This window comes from Dipodomys merriami, unplaced genomic scaffold (assembly GCF_024711535.1).
Source record: "Dipodomys merriami isolate MVZ:Mamm:240054 unplaced genomic scaffold, mDipMer1.0.p SCAF_6, whole genome shotgun sequence".
In the NCBI taxonomy this organism is placed as follows: Eukaryota; Metazoa; Chordata; class Mammalia; order Rodentia; family Heteromyidae; genus Dipodomys; species Dipodomys merriami.
This window is the reverse complement of record NW_027206179.1, coordinates 20978961-21006137: the sequence shown is the minus strand read 5'-3', so window position 1 is coordinate 21006137 and position 27177 is coordinate 20978961. Positions and strand designations below refer to the sequence as shown.

At 37.6% G+C, this 27177-nt stretch overlaps 1 protein-coding gene across 9 annotated transcripts in view; it reads right to left on the bottom strand.

Moving 5' to 3' along the window:
• The window catches only part of Dock9 (dedicator of cytokinesis 9), a 259631-nt gene that overhangs the window by 187206 nt on the left and 45248 nt on the right, over nucleotides 1-27177 (bottom strand). For 2 of the 9 annotated variants that reach the window (XM_070002691.1, XM_070002692.1), the window contains exon 1: nucleotides 10740-11033. The exons of 4 other annotated variants lie outside the window; for them this stretch is intronic. In XM_070002691.1, coding sequence (XP_069858792.1) covers nucleotides 10740-10901 — 162 coding nt within the window. In that variant the 5' untranslated portion in view covers nucleotides 10902-11033. Of the gene's footprint in view, nucleotides 1-10739; nucleotides 11045-27177 lie in introns of those variants that run through there. 3 more of the 9 variants (XM_070002695.1, XM_070002696.1, XM_070002701.1) reach the window with 2 other exon arrangements.

The window sequence follows — 27177 nt, the reverse complement described above, 5'->3', positions numbered from 1 at the left end:
TACGCATCATATGCATTTAAAATTCTTCTAGTAAAATAAGTAAATTAAACAATTTAAAAGTGAAGGCCAAAATAAATAAAAGATTTAGAATTTGGAAGATGCCTCTTCAAATTTGCAAAAATTATGCTGACTATATATAAGACCGATGAAAGTCACTGCTTCCAGGAAGCAAGCAATAAAACAATAAACTTTTATCAATTTAACTTATAAAAATACAGTATTGCTGGGCACTGGTGCCTGACACCTGTAAACCTAGCTACTCAAGAGGCTGAGATGTAAGGGTTGTGGTTCAAAGCCAGCCCAGGCCCCCCCCCAAAAAAATACATAAGACTCTTATCTCCATTTAACAACCAGAAAAATGGAAGTGGAGTTGTGGCTCAAAGTGGTACAGCACTAGCCTTGAGTAAAAGAGCTCAGTGATAGCACCCTGGCCCTGAGTTTAAGACCCATGACTGACAAACACACACACACACACACACACACACACACACACACACACACACACAGTATTAATACACACACACACACACACACACACACACACACACAGTATTAATATACATGCATCACAGGACAAAGATGTTCTCAATAATCTTAATTTATCTTAATTTTAGTGCACAATGGAAGTATTTGAGTAACTTCTAGATCTTCATTACAATGAACATATTATGCACATATTGTCATGTTTCAGCAGAGTTAATATTAAAAATATACATAACATACCTAACTTCTGGCATGTGGGATTATTCTTCTCTTTAGTCTCCCAATTTTTCTATAGTAATTATATATAAACATGAAAGAATAAGTGATTTTTTAGCTGGTACTTGAGATATGTGTGGGGCAGTCAAGAGGTGAGGGATAGACTAAGCAGGTAAGAATTCAGTCATTAATACACAATGTATTTCCTAAGAAACTAGGGAAGTTGGAGGGGGGGCGGTATGTGGGTTTGGGAGATAGTGAAGAATGATGAAAGGGATAACATGGATCAAATGCATTATACTCACAAACAGCATATGTTTTCTCATATGCAGAAGCTATATCTAAAAATACTGGTACATAATATATTATAAAGGTCTCTAGGCATTCATACACAGTGAGACCAAAGGAGGATACTCTTAGGAGAGTAACAGAAAGGCACAATGTCTATGTGTATCCGATCACACAAAATAATATTTACCTAAATCAATTCCAGGAAATAAAAATGAGATTTTTTTCTTTTTTGCTGTTTTTTGTTTTCCTTTTTGTTCTGTTTCTTCATGTATATATAAGTATTTGGGAATATAAGGGGAAGCAGAGAAATGGAGGGACAAAGGGTAAACAAATGCAGCAATGGTACTGACTGAATACTATATTGAAAATGAACCATACAACTCGTGGGTGAGGATGGGAGGGAAAAACTGGGAGACAGCAAGGAAAGAGTGACATTGTCTGAAAAGAAATGTACTCTTTACCTGACTTATATAACTGCAACCCCTCTGTACATCACCTTTATAATAACAATTTAAAAAAATAAGATGCATTGTAGCCGGGTGCTGGTGGCTCATGCTACTCAAGGAGGCTGAGATCTGAGAATCTAGGTTCAAAGCCAGCCATGAGACTCTTATCTCCAATTAACCACCAAGAAAAAAAAAAAAAAAAGGACGTAAGTGCTGTGGCTCAAAATGGTAGAGCACTAACTTTGAGCAAAAGAGCTCAGGGACAGTGCACTAACCATGAGTTGAAGCCCCACATCCAACAACAACAACACTAACAAAAGATGCACTGTCCTCATAAAATGATAGATCGGGCTGGCTCAGTGGTAGAGTGCTTGCCTCACATGCATGAGGCCCTGGGTTCAATTCCTCAGCACCATATAACAGAAAAAAGCCAGAAGTGGCTCTGTAGCTCAAGTGGTAAAGCGCTAGCCAAAAGCTGAGGGACAACATCCAGGCCTAGAGTCCAAGCCTCACAACTGATAAAAAATAAAAAAATAAAATTATAGATTAAATGATAACCCTTTTGTACAACTACTTAAAGATAATAAAATATAATTTTAAAAAAGGAAAAGGTCATTGTTTCTCACTAAAGCCATGGGAGAATTATACACTATAAAATGAAGTAGGACTTGGCTAGATAGTAAGCTTTACTCATTTGTTTCTATTTAGTATTTCTGCTGTTCTTTCTTTTGAATATCCATGAAATAGTAACAGGTACCAATTCTAAAATTTGAAGACTTCCCAAAGCAAACACATTCCAGCCTTTCAATTAATTCAGAATTCTCCCAGGATATTCAAGAGTGCTAATGGAGCTGGGAAGGTGGCTCAGTGGTAGAGCGCTTGCCTTGCATGCCTGAGGCCCTGGGTTCGATTCCTTAGCACCACATAAGCAAAAAGAAAAAAGCCGGAAGTGGCACTATAGCTCAAGTGGTAGAGGACTAGCCTTGAGCTGAAGAGCTGAGGAACAGAGCCCAGGCCCAGAGTTCAGGCCCTACAACCGGACCCCTCCCCCCCCAAAAAAAAAAGAAAGAAAGAAAGAGTGCTAATGGTCATGCTTCCAGGAGCAGAAACAAAATTAGTGTTAACTTGAGTCTCAGTAAGATTATCTTACTTGTCTAAGTGTTCAGCAATCCAAGTAATTATACTCTATTCAATAAATAACCCCATCAGCAGCTTAATAAATTGTAAGAATTAAAGCTAACTGTTCACCTTAGATATGTATTTTAATGTTTTTTTTCTTTCATGCATGTGTTTCTAACGCATTTATAAGATTATCTCTTTGTTGCTTTGTATGTCCCTCCCCCACAGTATAACCCCTGCTTTCACTATATTTGATGTCAGTATAACTTGTGGAGGAGATGGGGAAAAACCAGTTGTTTAAGGATACAGGCGGACCTGTTGCAACAATGAGAAGTACAAGTTGTCATGTCCAAAACGAGCTTTACAACGTCGGTGCAGGGGGGGGGGGCAAGGGGGGGAAGGAGAAGGATTGGGATTGGAGGGGAGGGGGGAGGCTGGGAAGGGATGTGAAGGGTAAACCAAAGGAGGAGGCTGCAATGCTTGGTAAGAAATGTACGCATTATCCTGTCCATGTAATTGTAACCCCTCTGTACAGTATGTTCACAAATAAAATAAAATTTAATTAAAAATAAATAAATAAAGGTAACTGTTCAGTGTCATAAGGGGAGACCACAACAAGGGATGTTGTTCAGTGGTAAGACTACTTGCCTAATATGCCAAAGCCCTAGACTCTCTCCAGAGCAGGACAGAGGGAAGTAAAGAAGGCGGGAAGGAAAGAGGGAAAGAAGGAAGTTAGTAGGGTGGGTGCACAAGAGGAGAACATAGACTTTGTCATCTTGACTTTGAAATCTCAACTATTCCTGAAAGACAATCCACAATATAGGCAAATCCTTAAAATGTAAATATAGTTTAGTTGTTTATATACTTTAGTTGTTTAGTAGTGATGGCTCATGTCTGTAATTCTAGCTACTTTCTCAAGAGGCTCAGGAAATAGGAGGATTTCAAGTTCAAGACCAGCTGAGGCTAAAGGTAAGCTAGAGCTAGTCTCAAAAACAAAATAAACTCAGGAAGCTAAGATCTGAGGATTGTAGTTCAAAGCCAACCTGGGCAGGAAAGTACCTGAAACTTTTATCTCTCATTAATCATAGAAAAACCCCAAGTGGAACTGTGGCTCAAGTGGTAGAGCACTAGCTCTACCACTGTACCCACTCCTAGAGTTCAAACCCCAGGAGGGGGAGGGAAGAAAAAAAAAAAGAACTGGAGACTTAGATCAAATAGTATAAGTGTTTGCCTAGCATAAGGGAGACCATAAATTCAATACTACAAAAAAAAAGGTAAATATACTTTGACCTTGCTATTCCAGATCTAGATCTGTTAAAACAACAATCTGACTAGTGTTGACAGTGTGCATACAAAGATGTTTCACAGCATTTGCAACCAGAAAAAAATGAAATACTGGATTCAGGTTAAATATGTTACATCCATAAAAAAATGACACCAGGAAGAATAAGAATAATGAGCCTAATTTATTGTTGTGAAGTATGTATTGACATGGAAGATATTTGTGATTCATTGTGGAGACTCTTCCAAGCAAAATACAAGAGAAAATACCATAACAGTCTTCTTATTATGCTTGTATATTAGTCATATTAATCTGTCATAAAAAAATACCATAGGCTGTGTTGCTTACACAGAGAAAATTATTTCCTCATAGTTCTGAAGATAATGGTCTGAGATCAGGTCTGAGGTCAAGATGTTGGCTTCCCTATCTGTTCTCACATAGCAAGGTGAGGAGTAGTGATAGACAGAGAGACAAAGAAAGAGAACATGTATACATACACACACAGTAAGAGCATTGTTCCTTTCTCTTTTTTGAAACACAATTTCATATGTAGCCCAGGCTGGCCTGGAACTTACAACTCTCCTACTTCAGCCTCACAAATGCTAGGATTAAGGTAATCAGTTACTGGTGTAAGCTTACTATTCCTCTTTTTATAATGTCCTAGACTTAGCGCAGGGCCTCACTCTTATGGTCTTAATTAACTCTCAAAGATTCTACCCACAAATATAATCACCCTGGAGATTAGAAGAAGACATTTAGAGATTTGGGAGGAGGACATAATGAATTTGAGAGAAGGACATCATTCAGTCCCTAGCAACATGTTATATACATTTTTTTATGAACATGTCTATACACAGTAAAATTCTCAAAGATTTTCCTGAGAATGTTTAAGTCAGTGGTTATCTCTGTGTGGTTTAAGTCAGTGGTTATCTCTGTGTGGCAGACATGACTGCCTAGTTATCAGAAATAAATGCTTATTGTTTATTTGTAATTTAACATAAATATGAAAGTAAAGAATCCAACTGGAACATAAGGTGGCAAATTTTAACAAAATGTTGGGGAAAGGTCTTGTCTTTGCTAGCATCAAATCACGTAAGCCACATTCACAAAAAGCAGCAACAGAACAGACAGCTTCTGTTCTAATGCAGGAAATGGATCTAAGAACTAGAGCATACTGTTCCTTGAAAATATCGGCCTAATTTATTGTTGTGATTGCAACAGACAACAAAGTCTCCTGGGCATCATTAAGGACATTAAAAATAAAATGGAAAACATAACCTACCCAAAGTTATGATTCTATAGCCAGAACTGAACCCAAGGAGATCTCCAGCCCTGGTGTTTGATGCAGAAAGCAGCCAAGCAAGATCCTGCCTTCCTTACACTTCAAGATTGATGGGACAGGAGGGCAAAAAGACATGAAAGAATACCTGAAATAATCAAAATCCTGCCTTTACTACCCCCAGCTGCCTGAAGCTCAGAGGCATTATGCTGTTTTTCACTTAACTGTCACTGTCTCTATCCAAATGCTCCCTCTTAGAAACACTGAGACATATGCAAGCAAGACTGGGGCTCTTGTTAACCAGAAAACAAATGGCCTTCAACTCTGTTCTCTTTTTTTTTTTTTAATCAGTCATGAGGCTTGAACTCTGGGTCTGTGTGCTGTCCCTCAGCTCTTCAACTCAAGGCTAGCACTCTACCACCTGAGCCACAGCACCATTTCCAGTTTTCTGGTGGTTTATTGACAAATAAGAGTCTCAAGGACTTTCTTGCCTGGGCTTGCTTTGAACCATGATCCTCAGATCTCTACCCCTTGAGTACTTAGGTCTGTTCTCATTTTGTAAGTGTATATATTCAGTAAGAAGCTGTTAAGCGAGTGCATGATAAATCAAAGGATTTTCATAGCCAATAAATTTTCTTAAGTAGTAGAGCCCATTTAGCTCGGGGAGACTAAAACAGATAAAATGCTATTTGCTAAGTACATAATCAAGACAGCAAATTTTTAATGGCAAACTATGCCTTTGAAGTGTAAAGTAGTAAGATCCCCCCCAAAAAAGATTATTAATTCCCAATAGGTAAAAGTTAGTTACATTATCCTATATCATAAAAGAAATTGAAAACCAGTCAGTTTATCTCCATTGTGACTTCAAATAGTTTACCTTCAAATTGTTCTTTAGTAAGCAGTTGATAGAGTCATAGCTATTATCAAGGTTGTAACTGAGCAACTTCCCCTTCAAATTTAATCAGTAAAACTAGAATATGCCACAGATTGATCCAACAGGTCTTCAATGACATTCCCAGTTAGGTGTAAAATAGGTCAAATTCTTGTCTATCAAGCTAGGTCTATCACCAACTCTCCCTGACAAGGGAAAATGGAGTAATTTATAATGTCTTGTTTCAGCGCAAGCTTGCCACTCTCATGAAGGGTCCAGGAATAAGCTGTGCCCTCCTATACTCAAAACCTCTGTATCCAGCACATCAGCCTCCTCAAAGCCTGGGTTGTGAGCATCAACACCACTTCTTTATGCCCCACACAAAGAAACAATCAAGAGTATTTCCTCAATGAGCTGAACATCTAAATTACTTAGAAAAGAAAAAAAAATGCCTCTGGAAAAAAAAAATCTCAGAATATAATCTATCCCAACTCAGTCTTCAATTGTGGTAGAATTTCTAGCCAAAATTTAAATGTAATATATTTGAGATTCAATCATTCTACAATTGTAGATAAATTCATTTCCCAGGGTACCACCCACCACAGAGCTGATTCATCTGTTTAAATATAAATGGCACCTTCCTTCCAGAAAGAGACTGAATAGTCTCTGGCCTTACAAAGCTAATGTCTACACTCCATACCAAAAATAAATAAATAAAAAGCTTTTTCTTCATTAGATAGTTCTCTATTTACTTATCAATGTATACCTCATCTTATTATAAAAGGATTTAAGGTGATTTGCGTATATAGATCACAGGATAAAAGGTATTTTAATTGAAGATGAGAAAAAAGCAGCTGTTACAAAATGATAATACAGGAATATGAGCAGCAAAGTTTAAGGGCAATAAAGTAAGGCTACTAATTACTTGCAAGACTGAGGTGTGAACAGCACTTGAGCCTAGGAGTTTAAGACTTGGTAACACAGAAAGACCCTATCTCAAAAAAAACGAAAATTGTGTTTGAAAAAGCTTATATACCAGTTAGAATTTAAAATTAAATCTGTTTGAAGCTAAGCTTTCTAACAGTTAACTGTAGACATGGTAGGTTCAATTATAAGAGTCATTTTATACAGACACATGAACATAGGCATGCATACAAACACAAATATGTATGAACTAGAATACACAATTACACATAATATGTAGAATTATAAATATAAATAAATTCCTAAAAAAATATAACCATTCAAAATATGAAGAAGAGTTTCTTTCAGGGTTCTGCAGAGGGGGAAAAAAACTGAAGAAGGAAAAAAAGGAAATAATGGTACTGATGTAAAAACACAATTAGTACTTACATTCTTATCAGAGTTCTAAGAGCTTTAAATGTATTCATTCACTTAATATCCCTATGAAGTAAATACAGCTACAATCTGCATTTAGTAATTATGGACACTGAGGAATGAAGTGGTTAAGCAAATTGTCCAAAGTGGTACAGCTAGCAAGTGGTGGATTTGGGCTTCAAACATCAAAGGCTGGCTCCATCATTCATAATCTTAACCACTATGCTACACAGCCTCTTGCTATTCTGCAAGTAAAAGAGCCATGTCCTCACCCTTACCATGACAATCACTTTCATAGGATGTGTCTGACGATGTACTGCAGCACAGTTCAAGAGAAAAACTGAATACTTGATTTAAAGGAAGAAATTCTACAGAAACAAAAATGAGGCAGTCCAGGCATGCAACTCTGTGACCATATTATCCAGATATCAGGGATGCGAAGAGTTTCCAAAGACCTCAAGGCTATATCCTTCAGGCTATATCTTTCAGAAATAGCATTTCATTCCATCAAGATTGGGAGCACTCTGAGTGGCTAAGGTGAAGTTAAATCCTCTGAGAGCAGGTAAAGTGAAGAACTTAACTACAACCTACAATGACCATCTAGACTGCAGTAAAACAGATACTCTCCAAAGTCCTGACAAGGACGTACATCTTTCTGAAGATTAGATCAAGACTACCTTTGCACAAAGATGAACCAAGGGAGTGACAATGGGGTTTAGGTGGTTCATAACAATTTGAGAACAAACAATAGATTGCCATGGAATAGACCTCAAAAGAACTGATCTGAATAATAACCAAAAATTGTATATGCGAATGTCAATCCTCTCCATACAGCCATGGGACATTCAGCCTTGAACCACTTGTTAGAAAATATAATCCTAGGAGCTGAATAGTTGAGACTAGGAGAGTTTGCATGCATATGTGTGTGCATGTGTATGTTGGTATGGTATTGGCACAAGTTTTGAACTCAGGTCCTCAGCTTGCTTGCTCACAGCCAGTTCTCTACTATTTGAATTATGCCTCCAGTCTGGTATTTTGCTGGTTAACTAGAGATGGAATCTCAAAGACTTTTCTGCCCAGGCTGGTTTCAAACTTGTGATCCTCCAGGTCTCAGCCTTCTGAGCAGCTAGGATTATACACACATGAGCTACCAGGACCCAGCTTAAAGAGACTTAAGATAAGTCTTAAGATAAACTTAAGATTGTTTGGGAGAAACTACTAGGAAAAAGAAACAAACCCACTTTAGCTTTAGCGTGATTGTAGTGATATAAGCACTTTATCCGAATTCATTAGTTAAGAACTTAGTTTTAGACAGGTACTATTTTACCTATTAGAGACAGAGCTGTGAACAATTTTCACAAAACTCTCAGTCATTATGAATCTCTTCCTTGTACTGTACATGTACTACAAATACTACTAATTACTATTACTCTGGACCAGGAGTATGTCAGGCAGAGACCAGAGAACAGAGAAAGGGCTTGCTGGGCATATTGCAGGGTTACATGGCTCATTTGAGGAAGCCTCACTGAGGAGGGAGATTGGAGCAAAAGACCAGGAGGAGCCTAGTCAAGATTCCTCAGTTGACTGAGTCTGAAGAATGAGGGAACAGTAACTGGGTTTGGTGTTCTACACCTATAATACCAGTAGGAGGCTGTGTGAGTTTGAAGCCAGCTTTGGTTTCACAGCTTATAGCAAGACCTGTCTCAAATTCCATTACCACCAAATAAAAAGAATATCAAGACAGTATCTGTAGTGAAGAGGATTTTTTAAAAAGGGGGGGGTGGAATAAACAGGTGAAGAGAAAGAAGCTTGGCTTCCCGGACAATGCCAGATAACAATATGGAAGCCACTGGAAGGATTCTGCATTTGACTCAAATGGTCCTGAACAGTGAGTGGTATGACAGTGACTTTCCTTTCCAAAGGCTGCCTTGGCTTGCTGCATAGAGATGAGGCCATAGGAGCAAGGACAGGAGCAGGAAGAGTGGTTAAAACTTTTCTTCCAGCAGCAACTTGACATATGTACCCAGAGCCTGTTGGTGTGGGTAAGCAAGGGTGATGAGCATCTGCAGCCACTGTGATGCACAGGAGGGGGTCCAGAGCTCTGACAAAGCCCCTATGGCAGGTTACTATTTTTATGTGCAATAAGAGGAAAAGAAAAGCAGGTGGAGTCCCTCACATTCAGCTTAACCAAAGAGAAGTCAGTCTGGCCCACAGGAGCACAAGCCTGTAGCATGTGGAAAGCATCGCCATCAATGGCCCAAATAAGTCCTAGGCTGGGTACACTAATGGGACAGCCATCATGAGCTAGCTCTGAATTCTGATATCCATTACTCTCCAGAGCACAATGCAAAAATATATCAGTTTAAAATATTTAACAGTTAATATAGCACCACTTAAATTCCATACCAAATATAACACTGACTTCCAAAATGTATCTGATGCTTTCCTTCCAATCTTTCCAAGTATTCTGAGTGCTCATATCACACAAGGCTCTCCACAAAATGCAGCCACTTCCTAGGCTCCCACAGTCTGAAACAACCAGATCTGGTCCCGAAGTACATAAGGCATGCCACCATCCCTTCATCAGGCTCAGATGGCAGCTTCACAATTGGGAGAGACTTCTGCCTTTCTGCACAGCTCGCCCTACCAAGTAGCTGCCAGGAAGACTCATACTCAGAAACTCCCACATGGATTTATCCCCACTCATTTGGACAAAAATTGTGGTAAGAACAGAAGGAAAAATGACAAAGCATCTTGACAGAGGAGTGTATCAATATGTACCATTGGTTCTCACAAGGCTGGTATGGATGAGAAGGTCGTCAGGAGGCACACCCATCTGTGAGTGGCTTGGCACATCTTCAGATTACAGAAATGTCACATCAAATTCAGCTTCTTTTCACTGTCATGACCCTTCACCCAAAAGCATTATAGCTGCTTTTTTTAAAAAAAAAGTGCAGTTTTCTTTCAAGTTCCCTTTAAATTTTTCCCCCTGAATCAGAGGACTGACCATAAACCATTAGTAAGAAAAGCCTAGCCAAGTTAAAGGTCTGAATAATTCACTATCATGGGGAAAAGGTTCAAATATATGATAACCTGAAGGCACACTTTGCCAAGTGTTATTTCGGGGACTATTATGAGCATATAAGCTTATATAGCTACCTTAGAAAAAAACTACTCTGTCATGAAATACATAACTCTAGCTCTTCTCTCTATTTAGCTTTGGTTAATACATGGCATTTTCACACATACAACGAGGCACCTCAAAATTTAAATATAAGGCCATTAATTACTCACATATACACAGAGACTGCACATTTATAATCATAATGAAATAAATAAATATATTTGCTTTACAAATTAAAAGTCATTTATTCTACACCATTACTACTTGTTAATAAGCAAGACAGCATTTACCAGACAGGAGGAGATCAATAGTTCTGAATCTTCTTTTGTCCAATTGTATGCTGTATATTCAAGGGCATTATTCTCTCCTTGCTGTTTGCACATATAAGCACAGTTTCTCTCAAAAACGGTGCGGATGCCTTTGAACAGAATCACACTAGTAGTGCAACCCATCCCCAAGGTGTGGATATTCAGATTTCTAACAATCACTACTCCATTTCCACATCATCTTCCTTGGCTTTTCAGAGACAGGCTCCCAGTGTACCATCCTCATGACAAGCAGTTACCGGCACCAAGCAGAAGGGAAGCTCCAAGCTGTCACACTAGGATCCGCTCCTGCCCAACCGCCTGACTTAAAAAAAAAAAAAAAAATCCAGGCTTCCAGTGTAAAACAGGAGGGTTGGGTGGTGCAAAAACAAGATGACACACCTCAGAAGCACCAAGACCTTCAAAGTATCGTTTTTTCCAAGCAGACTGCTTCACTGTTAATACAAAAAACAAATGTGTACAAGATTTGCATGGAGTTCTCGAAAACTGCCAGCTTCTGTGATCTGCTTGGGATTGTTCTGAATCACAGAACCTGCCCAAAATGAAAAAGACAGTGCCAGACAGCCACACTGCTGCAGATGCTGCTGGGAGGCACAAAGAATGTTCGCCTGCTGCAAGAAATCATTCTCCCAGAATGCTTAGCCTAGCATCTACATTAGCAAACATCTCTTTCCTTGACCTAAATATGCTATTTGTTTAATCCTGCATCAACAAGAAACAGAGATGCAAAAGAAAAAAGTCCAAAAAAAAAAAAAAAGGAATAAAAATGCTAAGATGACTGCTGCTATGGAAACACATATAAGCGCACTTCAAACAACCTTTTACATGTATGGATAACAGCCTGCTGACAGCCAACCACAAGGAAGAGAGCATTGCTGTGTGGGTCCTCATTTCTAAACACCTTCACTCTTTGCTATAGAGGTTTTCCCCATCTCTGGTACTCAAAGATACAAACCAGAATATGAATAGAGGGTTACCCCATCTGGCTGGACATGTGTCTCTGAAGCAGAACTACAGTATGCAAAGTCAAATACATGTTAAAGTCTCAAAATCACAATGGTTATTATTTTTAGAACATATCTAATTCAGGTACCCCCACTGCAGACTAGAGTGACACTATCATGCAAATCTTTCAGAATTGTTAAAAAAGGAAATTTGTTACTGTCATAATACTAGGTTGACTTGTGCTGTCAATTGAAAGACAATTCTGGGCACTAATGCCTGGAATCCTACTCAGTAGGCTAAGATCCAGAGGATCAAGGTTCTAAGGCAACCTGGGCAGAAAAGTCTGTAAGACACCATCTCCCAAAAATAACCAGCAAAAGCTAGGCCAGAGGTATGGTTCACATGATACTTTATCATGTGATATATTATCAGCCAAGTAAGCAAGACAAACCCTGAGTTTAAGCCATAGTACCAGGAAAAAAAGGGGGGGAAAGCTAACCATATAAAAACAACATACTATACACAGAGAACACTTTCCTGATCACAACATGCATCTAAAAAAAATTATCATTCTTTGAACAGCTACTCTGACATTATTCTGGTTCCTTACCTCATAAGGCAACAGTAAATTTTGCTTCTCCCATTCATAGATTTCCCAGTTAAAGTAAATTAGAATGATTGAGTACCTGGAGAATCACATGCAATTATAGTAAAAACAGCCCAGTGTGAAAACCCATCCAATCATAATCCAAAAAAAATGCCTGCTTCCAGTGACTAATTTAACTACTTGGACCCACATAAAAGTAAAAATCTAGGCTATTCTCTGTTAATAAAATCATTACATTGCATATGTTAAATTTTTCAAACGTATTTTATTTTTCAAACATATTCAATAAAACTTAAACAAACTTTACAATTTAGGGGGGGCGGGGGAAGGGAGTATAGTTGTGGAGATGAGAGGGAAGGGATGGGAGGGGAAAAACAAAGGAGGAGACAACAATGCTTGATAAGAAATGTACTCATTACCTTGCTCATGTGATTGTAACCCCTCTGTACAGTATTTTCACAATAAAAAACTTAGTTAAAAATTTAAAAACATGGGGCTGGGAAGGTGGCTCAGTGGTAGAGCGCTTGCCTTGCATGCCTGAAGCCCTGGGTTTGATTCCCCAGCACCACATAAGCAAAAAGAAAAAAGCCGGAAGTGGTACTATGGCTCAAGTGGTAGAGCGCTTGCTTGAGCTGAAGAGCTGAGGGACAGTGCCCAGGCCCAGAGTTCAGGCCCCACGATCGGACCCAAAAAAAAAAAATTAAAAACATAAAATAAATTAAAAACTTAAACAAATGGGAACCACTTTATATCATTTAGAGGAAAAAGAAATGTTTCTTCCAAGTATATTAATGAACATTTTAGCCATTTATGTCAATTTTAATTATTTTCCAAGCAACAAATTTAGTGAGCAAGAAAAACAACAGAACATATTTAGAGCAAAGGACTCAACAAGGCCAAAAAAAAGGGTTTCATGCATACAGAGCATGACATAATAAACAATCCAAGATGTTATGCATTGATTTAGTTTCACTAATTTTTCTTCATCACAATGATCCTGGATTGATATTACCACAAATTTCAGCAAAGCATGTCAAGATGGAAGGTTACCTGGCAACTGGTACAGTCATATAAATATGTAACTTTAATTTGGAGATCATCTTAGTGCAGTATTTATAAATGTTGTCTCTAATCCACACAGTTCCCAAGATTAGATACCTGCTTTTAATTCTCTTTTGAAATCCAGGCCATATTATCCTCTCCTGCTAACACTGCAACCCGGCTCTCCCATCATCGCTTCATCCTCAAATGCTCCAAATCAATCACCTTTTAATATGACAAACTTTCATGGCATATCCATAAGATACAGATCTTAAAAAGGAACAAAATACAGATCCGTGGTTCAACATGAAAAACATTTTTCTAAGTGAAAGAAGCCAATCACAAAGAAATCACATATAGTATGATTCCACATTTGGGCAAGATGACAGCAAAATCCAGGTGGCTCCTTCTTTTGGTACCAAATGGAAATTCTAAACATTCATAGGAACTTTTACCATTAATACCAAGCCACACTTTTTTTTTTCTTGCCCTCTTCAAGCTATTCTTAAACTGACTTGGAGCTACCTAGCTCTCCCCAAAAGCCCACTGAGGTATGTGGTGTAAATATTAAAATTTTTTTCAATGGGTAGAGTTTAGGGTACCCATCTTGTTTCTGCAGTCACACTAGAAGTGCATTATATCTTAATAAAATTGTTATTAAAGTCAGGAAGAAGAATGCTCCTCTGCTCACTTCATAAATTGTTTTGTTCAAATCAGATAACAGAAGAGACTACAAACCAGAAATTGCTATAAATACAGCAAGCACCTATTGTTTTATATTACACAAGGCATTTTTGTGTGTGTAACTTAAAACAATCACCTTGCTGGATGTATTTAACAATTCCTGGATGTTGCTTTGGCCTCACTTCTTCATAATTTACTAACCATGTGACATGGAGGTGTCTGGGGCTGCCTTGAGTGTACATTTATGGTCCAGATAAATCACCAGAAAGGCTGGATAAATGTTTAGATTAAGCTCTCCAAAAGGAATGAAAGTATGGGTTAAGAAAACCATCTTATTGTTACTAGGGATGTTAAATGGTACAGCCCCTATGGAAAAGTGCAGAAACTCTTCAAAAAATTAAAGATAGAATTACCATGTGATATAGCAATTCAATTTTCAGAGATATTTACAAAACAAAAGCAAGCAAGTACTTGAGATGTATTTGCACCCATGTTTAATGCAGCCCTATTTACAACAAAGATGGAAACAGCCTGTGTTCCACAAGGGGTGTACGAATAAGCAAAATGCAATATATACATATAATGAAATATTATACCTTAAAACTGAAATTCTAACAAATGTTGTAGCATGGATGAACCTTGAAGGTGTTTTGTAAATAATAATAATTAGCCAGACACAAGAAGAGAAATATTGCTTAAGTCTACTTCTATGAGATACCTACATAGTTAAGTTCATAGAGACAGAAAGTAGAAAGATAGTGGCCATGGGCCTGGATGAAAGGAAATGGACAGTTATTTAGTAAACAGAGGTTCAGTTTGGGAAAGTGAAAGAGTTTCAAGGATGGATATGCAACAAGATGAACTTAATGTCACTGTACAGCTAAAAGTGTTGACAATGCTAACTTTTTTTTTTTTTTGTCTTTTCTTTTTTGGTACTGGGGATCGAACCCAGGACGTTGCACTTGCTAGGCAAGCGCTTTGCCACTGAGCTACATCCCAGCCCGACAATGCTAACTTTTATATGTACCTTATAACACAAAGGAAGGGAAAAAAGAGAGGAAGAGAAGGAGGAGTAGAAAGTGGAAAGTAAGGAAAAAATTTACTGGGCACTGCTTTCCAAACATTCTGGAAACAGGTAAGATGGAAGATGGAAGAAGAGAAAACTCAGAAGAGCAACTCTTTTCATCCCTCCTTTACTCCCTTAGCTTCCCAGAAGGACAGATAGGCTGGTGTGACAACTTCAGAATGTTTACTTTCTATTTCCTCATCTACTTGGTGCTGACTTCTTAGAAATAAGCCCTTTGAACTACATTCCATCACTGAAAGAAGATAGCTGGGATTTAAATTTCAGATTCACAGACCACTTCCTGCCTCCCTGAACACATGTGGAGCAGAGCTGCCAGGTGGAAATAAACTGAGGATACAAAGGATCATGGTGAGTGCAGAAAGAATAATGGTATGAAAATTTCTTTATCAAGGGCCAATTAAGGCTACTGTGCTTAAAATTTATAGAACACTTAACAGAAACCTTTTGTCATCTATCCTAATCCATTCAATGAAATTTATTTTTACAAATATTTTCCCAAAAAACTTTCAACTCTGCTTTAACCACAAAGCTCTCAAGATCCAAGTTAAAAAAAAAAATTGGAGAGGAAACCAGAGAAGAGATGGAAATAGACTAATAGGGATATGAAATTTTATTCAAGACCAGTCTAGTCATATGATTATTTCATATGACTTCTAAATGTAAATTTTAATGTGAAATGTAAAGATAAATATATAGATGATGGGGGTATCTTTGTGTACTAGTATATCACATAGAAACTAATTCCAGCTACATGTCCTATACTGAGCACAGAGTTTGGACACTTGGTCTCACTTACTTAGTCTTCTAAACTAGAAAGGCAAAGTTTTATAGGTGATTCCGTTCATGGTGGCCATAGTTTATGCTGTTCTTGCAGAAACATGTGCTCAGAAACATGTTCATGCTGCAGAAACATGTTCAACCCACTGAAGGACTGTAGCCAACACTGACACCAAGTGGAGCAGGACCAAGAAATCAGCCTTGGTTAAACCACCAAGAGTCAAGAATAAGGAAACCACAAGTTCAAATGTCTTTTTAGGTCAGTAACTTTAAAAGTAACATCATCACATTAAGAGTTAAAGTTATGATAAAATTAAAGTTATAATACCAGTTTAAAAGAATATCTACACAACGTATTACACAGCTACTTGCTAATCCAGTCTCTCTTCTAGTTGACTGGAAGGAAAAGAAGATGCAAGAGAGGAAACTGGACAGAGCCTGCTAAACCATTTTCAGGACCACTAATGAATCATAAGCTGCATATAAAACCCACTGCATGTACCGATTAAAGGGCATCTCTCAACACTTGTGTAAGTCTCTATAATCACTGGTCCAATAGAAGAAAGGAATGGCCCAATGAATTTAATAGAAGACATTCTGAAAGACAGAATTCTGTCCTGCATGAATGAAGATGGCTGGGAATTAGTCATCTTCACAAAATCTTAGGAAGGATTTAGTGAGAATGGCCCCTCTCACTATAACCCTAATAACCTACTCAAAGAATGTAGTTTCTACTCCTGCTGGTATAGTGATCCTGATTTTAAAGGAAGAATGTTCCCATTAAAAGGAGCTAACAACATTTTCAGTCAATTAAAAGCTAAGATAAAGCTGGGTGCTGGTGGCTCATGACTATAATCTTAGCTTTTCAGGAGGCTAAGATCTGAGGATCATGATTCAAAGCCAGCCTGGGCAGGAAAGTCCATGAGACTCTTATCTCCAATTAATCACAGAAAAAGCCAGAAGTGGTATTGTTGCTCAAATGCCAGAGCACTAGCTTGGACAAAAGGAGCCTAGGGAAAACACCCAGGCCGAGTTCAAGCCCCAGGACCAGGAAAAAAAAAAATTAGGATGGTCACTTAGTCACTTGGAGCTCCTTAAGTAAATAAAGCAGGAGGCACACTTTATCACTTGAGTCACAGCTCCACTTCTAGCTCTTTAGTGGTTAAATGGAAATAATAGTCTCACAGACTTTGCTGCTTGAGCTCGCTTTACACCATGATCCTCTGATCTCAGCCTCCTAAGTGGCTGCAATTATAGGTATGAGCCACTGGAGCCCTGCTCATTTAGTTTTTGTAACATGCATAATATTGAAGCAGAACTGAAAGTAAATTTAAAGACTAACAACTCCCAGGCAATGACTAATGAGATTTTTTCCATGTAAGAGAAAAGATATTTACATTCTGTTGAGATGAAGCAAACCAGTTTTTGTTTTGTGGAAAATCAAATGTGTTTAGAAGGGTGGCTCTGGATGCTGAGAATTCAAAAGGGAGAGCTGGGCCAGTTATGAGCTGTTCCTCTGGGCCAGCCCCACCTATCTAAATTCATGATGCTTGACCAGCTGGCTCCTGTTAGGCTCTGGCACCAGAAGACCCAAAGAGATTTTAGGTCTTAATACTTCCTGCTAGTTTTCAGTGCCCAGGGCCATCCCAGGAACAATTCTTCACCCTGATGACCATAGTTTCCTCCTAAAAAGTAGCTCAATCAGTTTGTGTGATTTTAGCACTCACAAAATCAGCCTCATTACACTTCCTTACAAACACCACCAGCAGCTGTAAGCTTTGAAGCTTTAATAATATAGTGTTAACCCTATGTACTCTTAGCCCTCCATTCACAGCTGCTTCCTGGAGCCATGACTTCTATGATGTCTAAATGCTTTTTATCTTTATTTATAATAACATTTCTTTGCATTTAATTACGTCAAAACAAATGAAGTGACTTGTGTTTCATGGATTAACCCTGACTACTGTAGCACATTATGTTATAAACAAAGTTTTAAAGGACTAGGAGAACCAAAGAAAATACGACAAATGACCAAGAAGAACATGGAATGTACTCAGTACCATTAGTAATTAGAAAAATACACATTTAAACTATAATGATGTCCCACTAACATTAAGATGGATAAAAAAAAAGATTGGCCATACTGAGTGGCAAAGATGAACAACAGCTGGAAATCCTCAGAATGTGAAACAGTCACTATATAGTTTAGCAATTCCACTCTTAGGTATCTACCCAAGAAAATGAAAAAGTACATACCCACAACAGACTTTTACAAATTAATAGCAGTACTATTTATAACTAAAGATCCCAAAGATGATAGCCAAAGAACTCAAGCACAAGTAGAAAATGGAAAACAAATGTGTTTTATGGAGGCAAAAGAACAGAATACTCTTGTCAGTTAAAAAAAAATGTAATAATGCAATAATGTAATAATGATGCATGCTACAGCATAGGCAATCTCAAAAGGGAGCTATATGCATAGGCCACATTCAGAATGTTTCCATTTATATGTAATTTTCAGAAAAGCAAATAGGGAAAGTAAGATTAGTGGTTGGCTAGAGCTGAAGTACAAATTGAAAGAAACTGCTAATAGGCAGGAGATTTCTTTTTAGAGTAGCAGAAATTAGATCATGGCGATCATTGCACAAGTCTGAAAATCTACTTAAACTCACTAAATTATACATTTAAATTTTAGAGTAAGTTTTAGGATTTATAAATTACATTTCAATAGAGTTATGAAATAAAAGATTCCAGTCCATGTCATAGACAAATGAAATAAATCCTACTAGAAAACCACAATACAGTGATAGGTAAAATGGAAAATGAGTCTGCACACACATATAATTGTAATAAACACAGTATACCTAATGTCTAAACCATTTCAGCAAAGGGGAAAGTCTTTCAAATGTTTACAAGTAAGTTTGATGTGAAGCATTAAAGAAATAGCCACGTTAAGTGAACAGTCACATTATTCACTTTAAAACAGAACAGGTTGGATGTCCTAACATTCAGTTCTAGTTGACATCATTGAAGAGAAAGAAGATTTTGAAGTTAAGAAAAATCTCTCATATGGACACTTGGGATCTTTAGGAATGTCTCTTTAGCAGCTTCCAGGGAAGACATATTGATGATACCTCATTACAAAACAGCCAAGCCTGACTAAACCACTGGCATCAAATATATCATGGATATCACTGAAAACAAACTTGAGAGTGCCATTACAATATAAAGGTAAGAAATCTGAAAATGAAATCACTTCCTCCATGAGACTGATTAGTCAAAACCAGACAAATAACTTTTAAAAAGCTGCCAATTCAAATTTTGAACTCCTTTATTATTTGAACTTGATGATAAAAAAAAAAGTGCATGCGGGCTGGGAAGGTGGCTCAGTGGTAGAATGCTTGCCTTGCATGCCTGAGGCCCTGGGTTCGATTCCCCAGCACCACAAAAGAAAAAAGAAAAAAAATCCGGGAGTGGCACTATGGCTCAAGTGGTAGAGCGCTAGCCTTGAGCTGAAGAGCTGAGGGACAGCACCCAGGCCCAGAGTTCAGGCCCCATGACCGGACCCAAAAAAATAAATAAATAAAGTGCATGCTTGCTACAATGTTAACAGGAAAGAACTAAGTTTAATCAAGAGTTAAATACATTCATATTTTGAAAAGACTCTTCCAAAAAATCCATATAAAATACTTCCAAAAGAAAAAATAAAAACATGGATTGTGTAAAAAAAAAAAAAATCTGTTTTCCACACCTGATTGTATTTATTTTTTATTTGCTAGTCATGGTGCTTGAAGTCAAGGCTTGTACAATGTCCCTTATCAGTGACTAGGATTACAGTCATAAGCCACCAGCACCCAGCTTTATTTTATATATATACTTTTTTTTTTTTGGTTAGTTGTGGGGCTTTAAATCTGGGCCTGGGCGCTGTCCCTCAGCTCTTCAGCTCAAGGCTAGTGCTCTACCACTTTGAGCCACAGCACCACTTCCTGTTTTCTGAGTGCTTTACTGGAGATAAGAGTCTCAAGATTTTCCTGCCCAGGCTGGCTTTGAAGGGCTATCCTCAGATCTCAGCCTCCTGAGTAGCTACAACTTGACTATATTTTATCCTATCACTTTTTAAAATTAATTTCTGGAACTTTCATGATATAAAATTATTTTCCACAATAAAATCTCAATTAGAAACTACTTACCTAATGAAAATGTGAATTTAACAGCTATCATTTCGTTTGTTATCCAGTAAATAATTACACCACAAGACATACGTCACCTGAATATAGATGACAAAAGCGAGGCTTAGAGAAGAAAACTAACTTGACCAAAGTTATTGAGCTGGCATATAGGATATGAGATTGGGTCTGGGCCTTCAAATACTCGATTTTCTGAATGTCATAAAAAATTATTAACAATAATGATTACAACATGAGAAAAAAAGTGAAATATATGAAATAGTTTATTTTTTATGAAATAGTTTATACATGTACAATTCTGAAAGAAAACATGAACTTACAGTCTTATATTAGTTTCCTCAAATTAATTAGGCCCTCCAAAAAAAAGCTACAATTATGGGAATGATGAAGGTAACTTAGAGCTTAAAAGCATGACTCAAATGGTAGAGAGCTTGCCTAGCAATTATAAGGCCCTGAGTTCAAACTCAGTATAGCAAAGAAAAAGAAAAGATGAAAAGGAGAGAGAAGGAAAAAAAGAGAGAAAAGACATAAGTAGGTCTGGCTAATTGCAAGAACAAACGGCAAGCTAGAGTTAGGTCTTACAAGCTATGATTAAGTCTTTTACACCAACTGAAAGGGAAGGAATAATCCAGAGTCAAACAAGCATCAATGAAAATGTTCAGTAAGTTATCAAGTGTCACTTTTATCATCCCAGGCTCTTGATCAAAACTTCTGAAGTAGTAGAGGTGATTAACACTTAGCCAGCAAATAAAGCTTCTGCTTTTAGAGTGTGCTTCATGCCCTATTCAGAACCTAAGTCTCTCACTTCCATGGAAATCGAGGAATTACTTCTCCTGTGCCACATGAGAACTGCAGTATTAAAAAAGAGACTATCGCTGGGTGCCGGCAGCTCACGCCTGTAATCCTAGCTACTCAGAAGACTGAGATCTGAGGATCATGGTTCAAAGCCAGCCTGGGAACGAAAGTCCATGAGACTCTTATCTCCAAGTAACCACCAGAAAACTGAAAGTGGCGTTATAGCTCAAGTGGTAGCATGTTAGCCTTGAGCTGAAGAGCTGAGGGACAGTACCCAGGCCCAGAGTTCAAGCCCCATGACTGACAAAAAAAATAAATACATAATTTTTTTTTAAAAAAGAAGCTACTGTTACTACCACCTGTGGAGGATACTATACAGCACACTTCTGCTGGGAGGGCAAGACTGGATTCCTCGAGCTCTCACACCTCGAGCTCTTCCACTTCTTGGAAGACATAGCTCTTAATTTCATAATGATCAGAGCCTAGTTAAATCTATTATGAATCAAAGAAGTATCTTAATGATTCAGTATTTCCAGGGAAAAACTAATGATACATTTCCTTCTTTTAAACCAGCAGTCACCAATGTGGGTCACTTGGTGGAAGGCACCAGGAAATCAAGGTTTACCTTTGTGCTAAGTGGCTTTAGTCCAGGAAATGCCAATCAAATCGTATATTGTTAAAACGTATTCTTTTTTTTTTTTTTTTTTTTGCCAGTCATGGAGCCTGAACTCTGGGCCTGGGCGCTGTCCCCTCAGCTCTTCAGCTCAAGGCTAGCCTTCTACCACTGGAGCCACAGCACCACTTCCGGCTTTTTCTGTTTATGTGGTGCTGAGGAATCGAACCCAGGGCCTCATGCTTGCAAGGCATGCACTCTACCGTTGAGCTACCTTCCCAGCCCCTGTTAAAACTTATTCTAAAATCCATTTAAAGACTGATGGTGTATGATCCAAGTAATATTTATACATATATACACACACATATACATATATCCATATATATACACACACACATATATATATGCGTGTGTATGAAAAAGCACAATGAAACCCTTTGTATTGTAATATACTGATAATGATAAAAATAAAATCTACTCGAATATATGAGCCTTTGAAGTCCCTCTATTTGGGAAAGATAAGATTAGGCCTTATCTTTTTAGGCTGAAAAAGTAAGCACTATAAATGTATTGTTTTATATGCTATAACTTAAATGAGCTTGGTATTTGGTGGTTTTTTTTTCTGAAAATACCAAATCTGTACAGTTTAAAAGGAATTCCGAAAAATCTGTCTCTGAATATTACAAGTCTTTTGTACTTGGCAGCTAGCAAGAATGTCAACCTATGTAAGTCTTTAATTCTACAGATGTCTATTTAGTGAATAATTAGTAGAAATTAGGAGTGGTAAAATTACATATTCCACAGATAGTTCAAAGTGACCTAAAAATGAAAGTTGTAATTTAATTTCATTAAACATTTACAGCTGATTCTAACAGTCTAGTCTAAGCTCTCACTGGTTTTTAAGAACAAAATGTGTCAACTGTTAAAAGAGTTCCTTGTTAGGAAAGTTAAACATTTGAAGAAGTAGGATGTTTTAATGTGTCTGAGTAAAAGTAACAGATTTAAGTATATACAACCACCTTCCTATCACTGAGTGAGAAAAGTGGAAAAACACTTTGTCATTTTCTATTCCTTAGAGATCATTTCACTCAAGCCCAGTACCAGAGAAGGCAAAGACAAACATTACATGACTTTAAATATGGACTACTCCAGATAGGAGAGCCAGGACTAATTCCCAAATATTCTCTAATAGTCAGTGCTGTCCTAAATTAGAATGGGCAATTTGGGAGTTATCTATGTACCTGTTAAACAGTAGATGACACAGCATTGTAATGCAACTGAACTAATGCTACCAAGGTCCCTCTGTTCCTGCAATGTAGTGGGTACTGGCTACGAGTCAAATTTTCATCAGGTGAAATAAGAGCTAAGGAATCTTTAGTCACCCATATGACTTGAAGGGATGGTAGAAAAGGCCCACTATATCTAATTTGTATAGAAAATATCTTACACATTGCTGCATACAATACTACAAGCCAGGAGCCAATGACTCATACCTGTAGTCCAAGCTACTCAGGAGGCTGAGATCTGAGTGTCCTAGTTCAAACCCAGCCCAGGCAGAAAAGTCGGTAAGATTATAATCTCCAATTAACCACCAGAAAACCAGAAGTGGCACTATGGCTCAAAGTGGTAGAGTTCTAGCCATGAGCAAAAAGAGCTTAGGGACAGCACCTAGGCCCTGAGTTCAAGCCCCACAACCAGAGGGAGGGGAAAACACCTTACAAGTGAAGACAGCAAGGCAAAGGGCACAAAGATGATTAATAATGACATGACCTAAGTCAGAGTACTGCCCTCCACATCTAGTCTCATTTCCACAAACTTCCAGATTACAATTGTTTCTACTTTATCATACTTCTTCATCAAGCTTCAAGAACCTCCTACATTCCTTGCACCTTTAAGTGCTAGCTAAGTAAAAGTTTTATATTCATAGATGGGGGGTGGGGGAGGAGATGAAAATGCCTAGCCAACGTCAAGGGTCTGCAATTTAACTCTAATGTGAAGACCAAGTTTTTTCTTCCAACCTCTAATCCTGAGATATACACAAACCAGGTGCTCCACCTAGTGGATTAACAGAAGATTCCCAGGATGAGGGAAATATGTATGTATATCTTCAACACCATTCAGTTCACACACTCTGAAGTATTCATTTCTCATACCATATCTCATAGCTAAAATAGCAGCACTAAAAGGAAAGGATTATAGCTCTGAATCCCATACCTCATATCCTATGGCCAAAATAATGACAGACAAATAGACACAGAGAGAGACAAAGAAAGAATAAAGAATATAAGCTTCCAGCAGTTAAGGATAAATTTATTTGAAGTAGTTAAATAAAACCATATTCCAGGTTTGCTTCCTTTCCCATTTCCTCAGTTTCTCCTAATATAATAACAAAGCAGCCATTTCATAGGTAACAAAATAAAAGCTCTCTAATGCCACATCCCTAGCAGGTGTAACATCTGACTTTGAAGGACTATGAAATCCCATAGCTCCTTAATATGACACCATTCCAATATTTATCTTCAACTCAGGAGTGGGTCTCCCTCTCAAAGAGAAGAGCACAAGGTAGGAAACACTGAGGCTGAGAAGTCAGCAAATATTCCTGACTCTGCTGGTTTCTGATTGTCATAATCTTGAGTAGGTCCTTAAACATGTGACTTGACCCCTCATTTGGAGAACCTAAACAGTGATTTATTCCTCACAAGGTGTTGTGAGATGGAAGAGGGGTGATAGGTGCTGTGCACCTAGTAGACCTTCTAGATATGTGGATGGCTAAAGGCAGATAAATGGATCTAATTAGGCTCATGGTTCCAATTTATTTATATCTTTACTCCACATTTCCATTTTTAAAAGGGGTTAAGATTGGTGGGTGCCAGTGATTCACACCTGGCTACTCAGGAGACTCAGATATAAGATCATAGCTTAAAGCCATCTCGAGTGGGAAATTCCAAGAAAATCTTATCTCCACTCACAAGGTAGAGTGCTAGTCTTGAGCCAAAAAAAAAAAAAAAAAAAAATCTCAGGGCAGCACCCTGCCCTGATTTCAATCCCTAGGACTAGCACAAAAAAAATAAAGGTCGTGGGGGGGGCGAGGATGGGAAGGGGAAACAAAGGAGGAGGCTACAATACTTGATAAGAAATGTACTCACTGTCTTGCCCATGTAATTGTAACCCCTCTATACAGTGTTTTCACAATAAAAAAAAAAAAGGTCATAAAAATGGCATGTAAAGGTGTTAGACAACATGGAAGAGCATAATAAAGATTCATGCAGTTTGACCAGAACTAAGCAAGAAAGGTAGATAGATGCTGAGTTGCAGTAAAACCACAGGTGGATTTTTGAAAGCCCTGTCAATGTAGGTTTTGCCAGCAATCAATGTAGAGTGCCTACACTATCCATTATACCAATCTGTCATATTCTATGCTGCTCTAAACTTTTAGTCAGCCCATCTCCTAAAGAATGGATGCAATACTCTTAACAAGATCTGTGGTCTTACCTTCTGCTTGAGCTTCCAATTTGTTATGTTAGCTTTCACATACTGATCGCCCAAGACCTATGTTGTTAATTTCTGAAGAAAGATCAAATTCAGTAACACCATTCATGTTTTGTCAAGGCTCAAAATTGAGTGAGCAAATATACGTAGTAGATTCCTTAATTATTAACTATAATACCACAAAAGCAAGTGCTGAATGCATCCCTTACTCAACATCTATCCTCCCACTCCAATTCAGTGATAGAAGGATAGAAGGTTAGTGGACTAATGTCTGGCCACACAGACTACATTCTCAGCCTCTCCTGCACTAAGGTGTGAACCTTCCACAAAGGTTCTGGCTAATTGGATGAGAGAAAGAAGTGTGTGATGACTCATTCCTTCTACTGCTGGATTTTACTAAGACAAATTTAAACACACGTACATACAAAATCTGTCCACAAACATTCATGGCAACTTCTTTTGTAATAACCAGAAACTGAAAACATGATTGTTAAATTGTGGTGTAAATAAGACTCCAAAACGGAATGATCTACTGATACAAAATGGAGAGATTTCAAAATCATGCCAACAAAAACATAAAGTTTGTAGTGTATAATTGCATTTTTATAAAATTAATTTATACTAACAGAAAGGAGATCTGTGATAACCCAGGGATGAGAAAGGAGGAGGAGAAGTCGATTACAGAAGAGTACATGGGGGTCATAGGTTTGATTTTATCTTGAATGTAGTAATAGTTTCACACATGTGTGTCAAAATAAATTGATTGTGTCTTTTATATATGTACAGCTGAATGTATGTCAATTATCCTCAAGCTATTGAGGGAAAGAGGTATTTGTGGGAGCATTTTCACATTATAGACTTTCAGATGCACACTCACAATTCTTGCATCTGTTCAGAATCTAAACTTATCAAAATATACTTCCTTACAGTGAACTAGCAATAAATATCAAGCTGAAAAGTTGGCTTTGGGCCATTTTCAACTCAAAATGAAACTGACTTCTGAAAAACAAATGAAGGAAGAATCTACATTTCCCATACTGTCTCATGAAAAAGGAGAGTATTTCAGTTTTTCCACATGCCAGTTTGGGCATGTGCCATAAGAAAGCACATTTAGAGACAGCTCGTGCTTGGTTCGATCCCCAACACCATCACCAAAAAAAAAAAAAAAAAAAAAAAAAGGAGATATGGAAAGAAAAGGATAAGTACTCCATGGAAATCAGTGAACTAGAGTTTTTCTAATTCCATTGTGAGATTGTCTAAACACAATAAAAAGCTTATAAATATAATAGCTATATTTGTATGCCTTGGAACCCAAGCACATTTGTAGCATGACACAGACTGTCAATTCCACATCATACTCTGAATGGAGACAAAATATAAATATTAACTTAACTTTTTAATCTACTTTATTTATATTCACATACTTTCCTAGTGAATTTCTAAACAAAAATCTGTGCTATTGCATTTTACTACATCTAGCATGAAGTACAAACACTTTCAGAAATCATCTTTTATAGATTAATTTTAATGCACTTCTCTATGAAAACAACATCTGCTTGGGGAATAGATCCAGTAAATAAAATACTTCTTAGAATTACAACATTTATTGTTTCATATATGTAATAATCATGTTAAAACTTTCTCTAGTATATAAAGACGAATTTTAAAAGTAATAAAACTTCAGCTCACAAAACAAATCCTAAAATTTACAGGTGTTGAAATGGATCTAATTTTAGATGACATTATTGCCAACCATGACTCATAGAAGAGGAGAATGTTTTTCATTTGTTAACACTTAAAGGTTGTTTTCCCTTTAATTACTCTATAATGAAAGTGTGGGAAAATGTTACCAATTTAAAAACATGGTAGAAAGTCATAGCTGTAATACCTGATCTGAATACTGATAGTAGTAGAAAGAGTTTATTCTCTGCAAATGACATTACAGGGTTACTGTCCTTTCAACAAGCACTCTGCTTGTTGCAAATGGAGTGAAAAGCAATTTATTCCCATAATGATTTCCATGTAATAGCTTTTCTGTACAGTGAAGATGAGCCCATTCCTGGTGACAGACTTGAAAAGTGTTTCCCTTTGCTCATCCTCTAGCCCTGAAACACCCTTCAGAGGCTGAACACCACACTTCCTTGATTGTCAAATGCTGTCTGGACCACCCTCTAGGT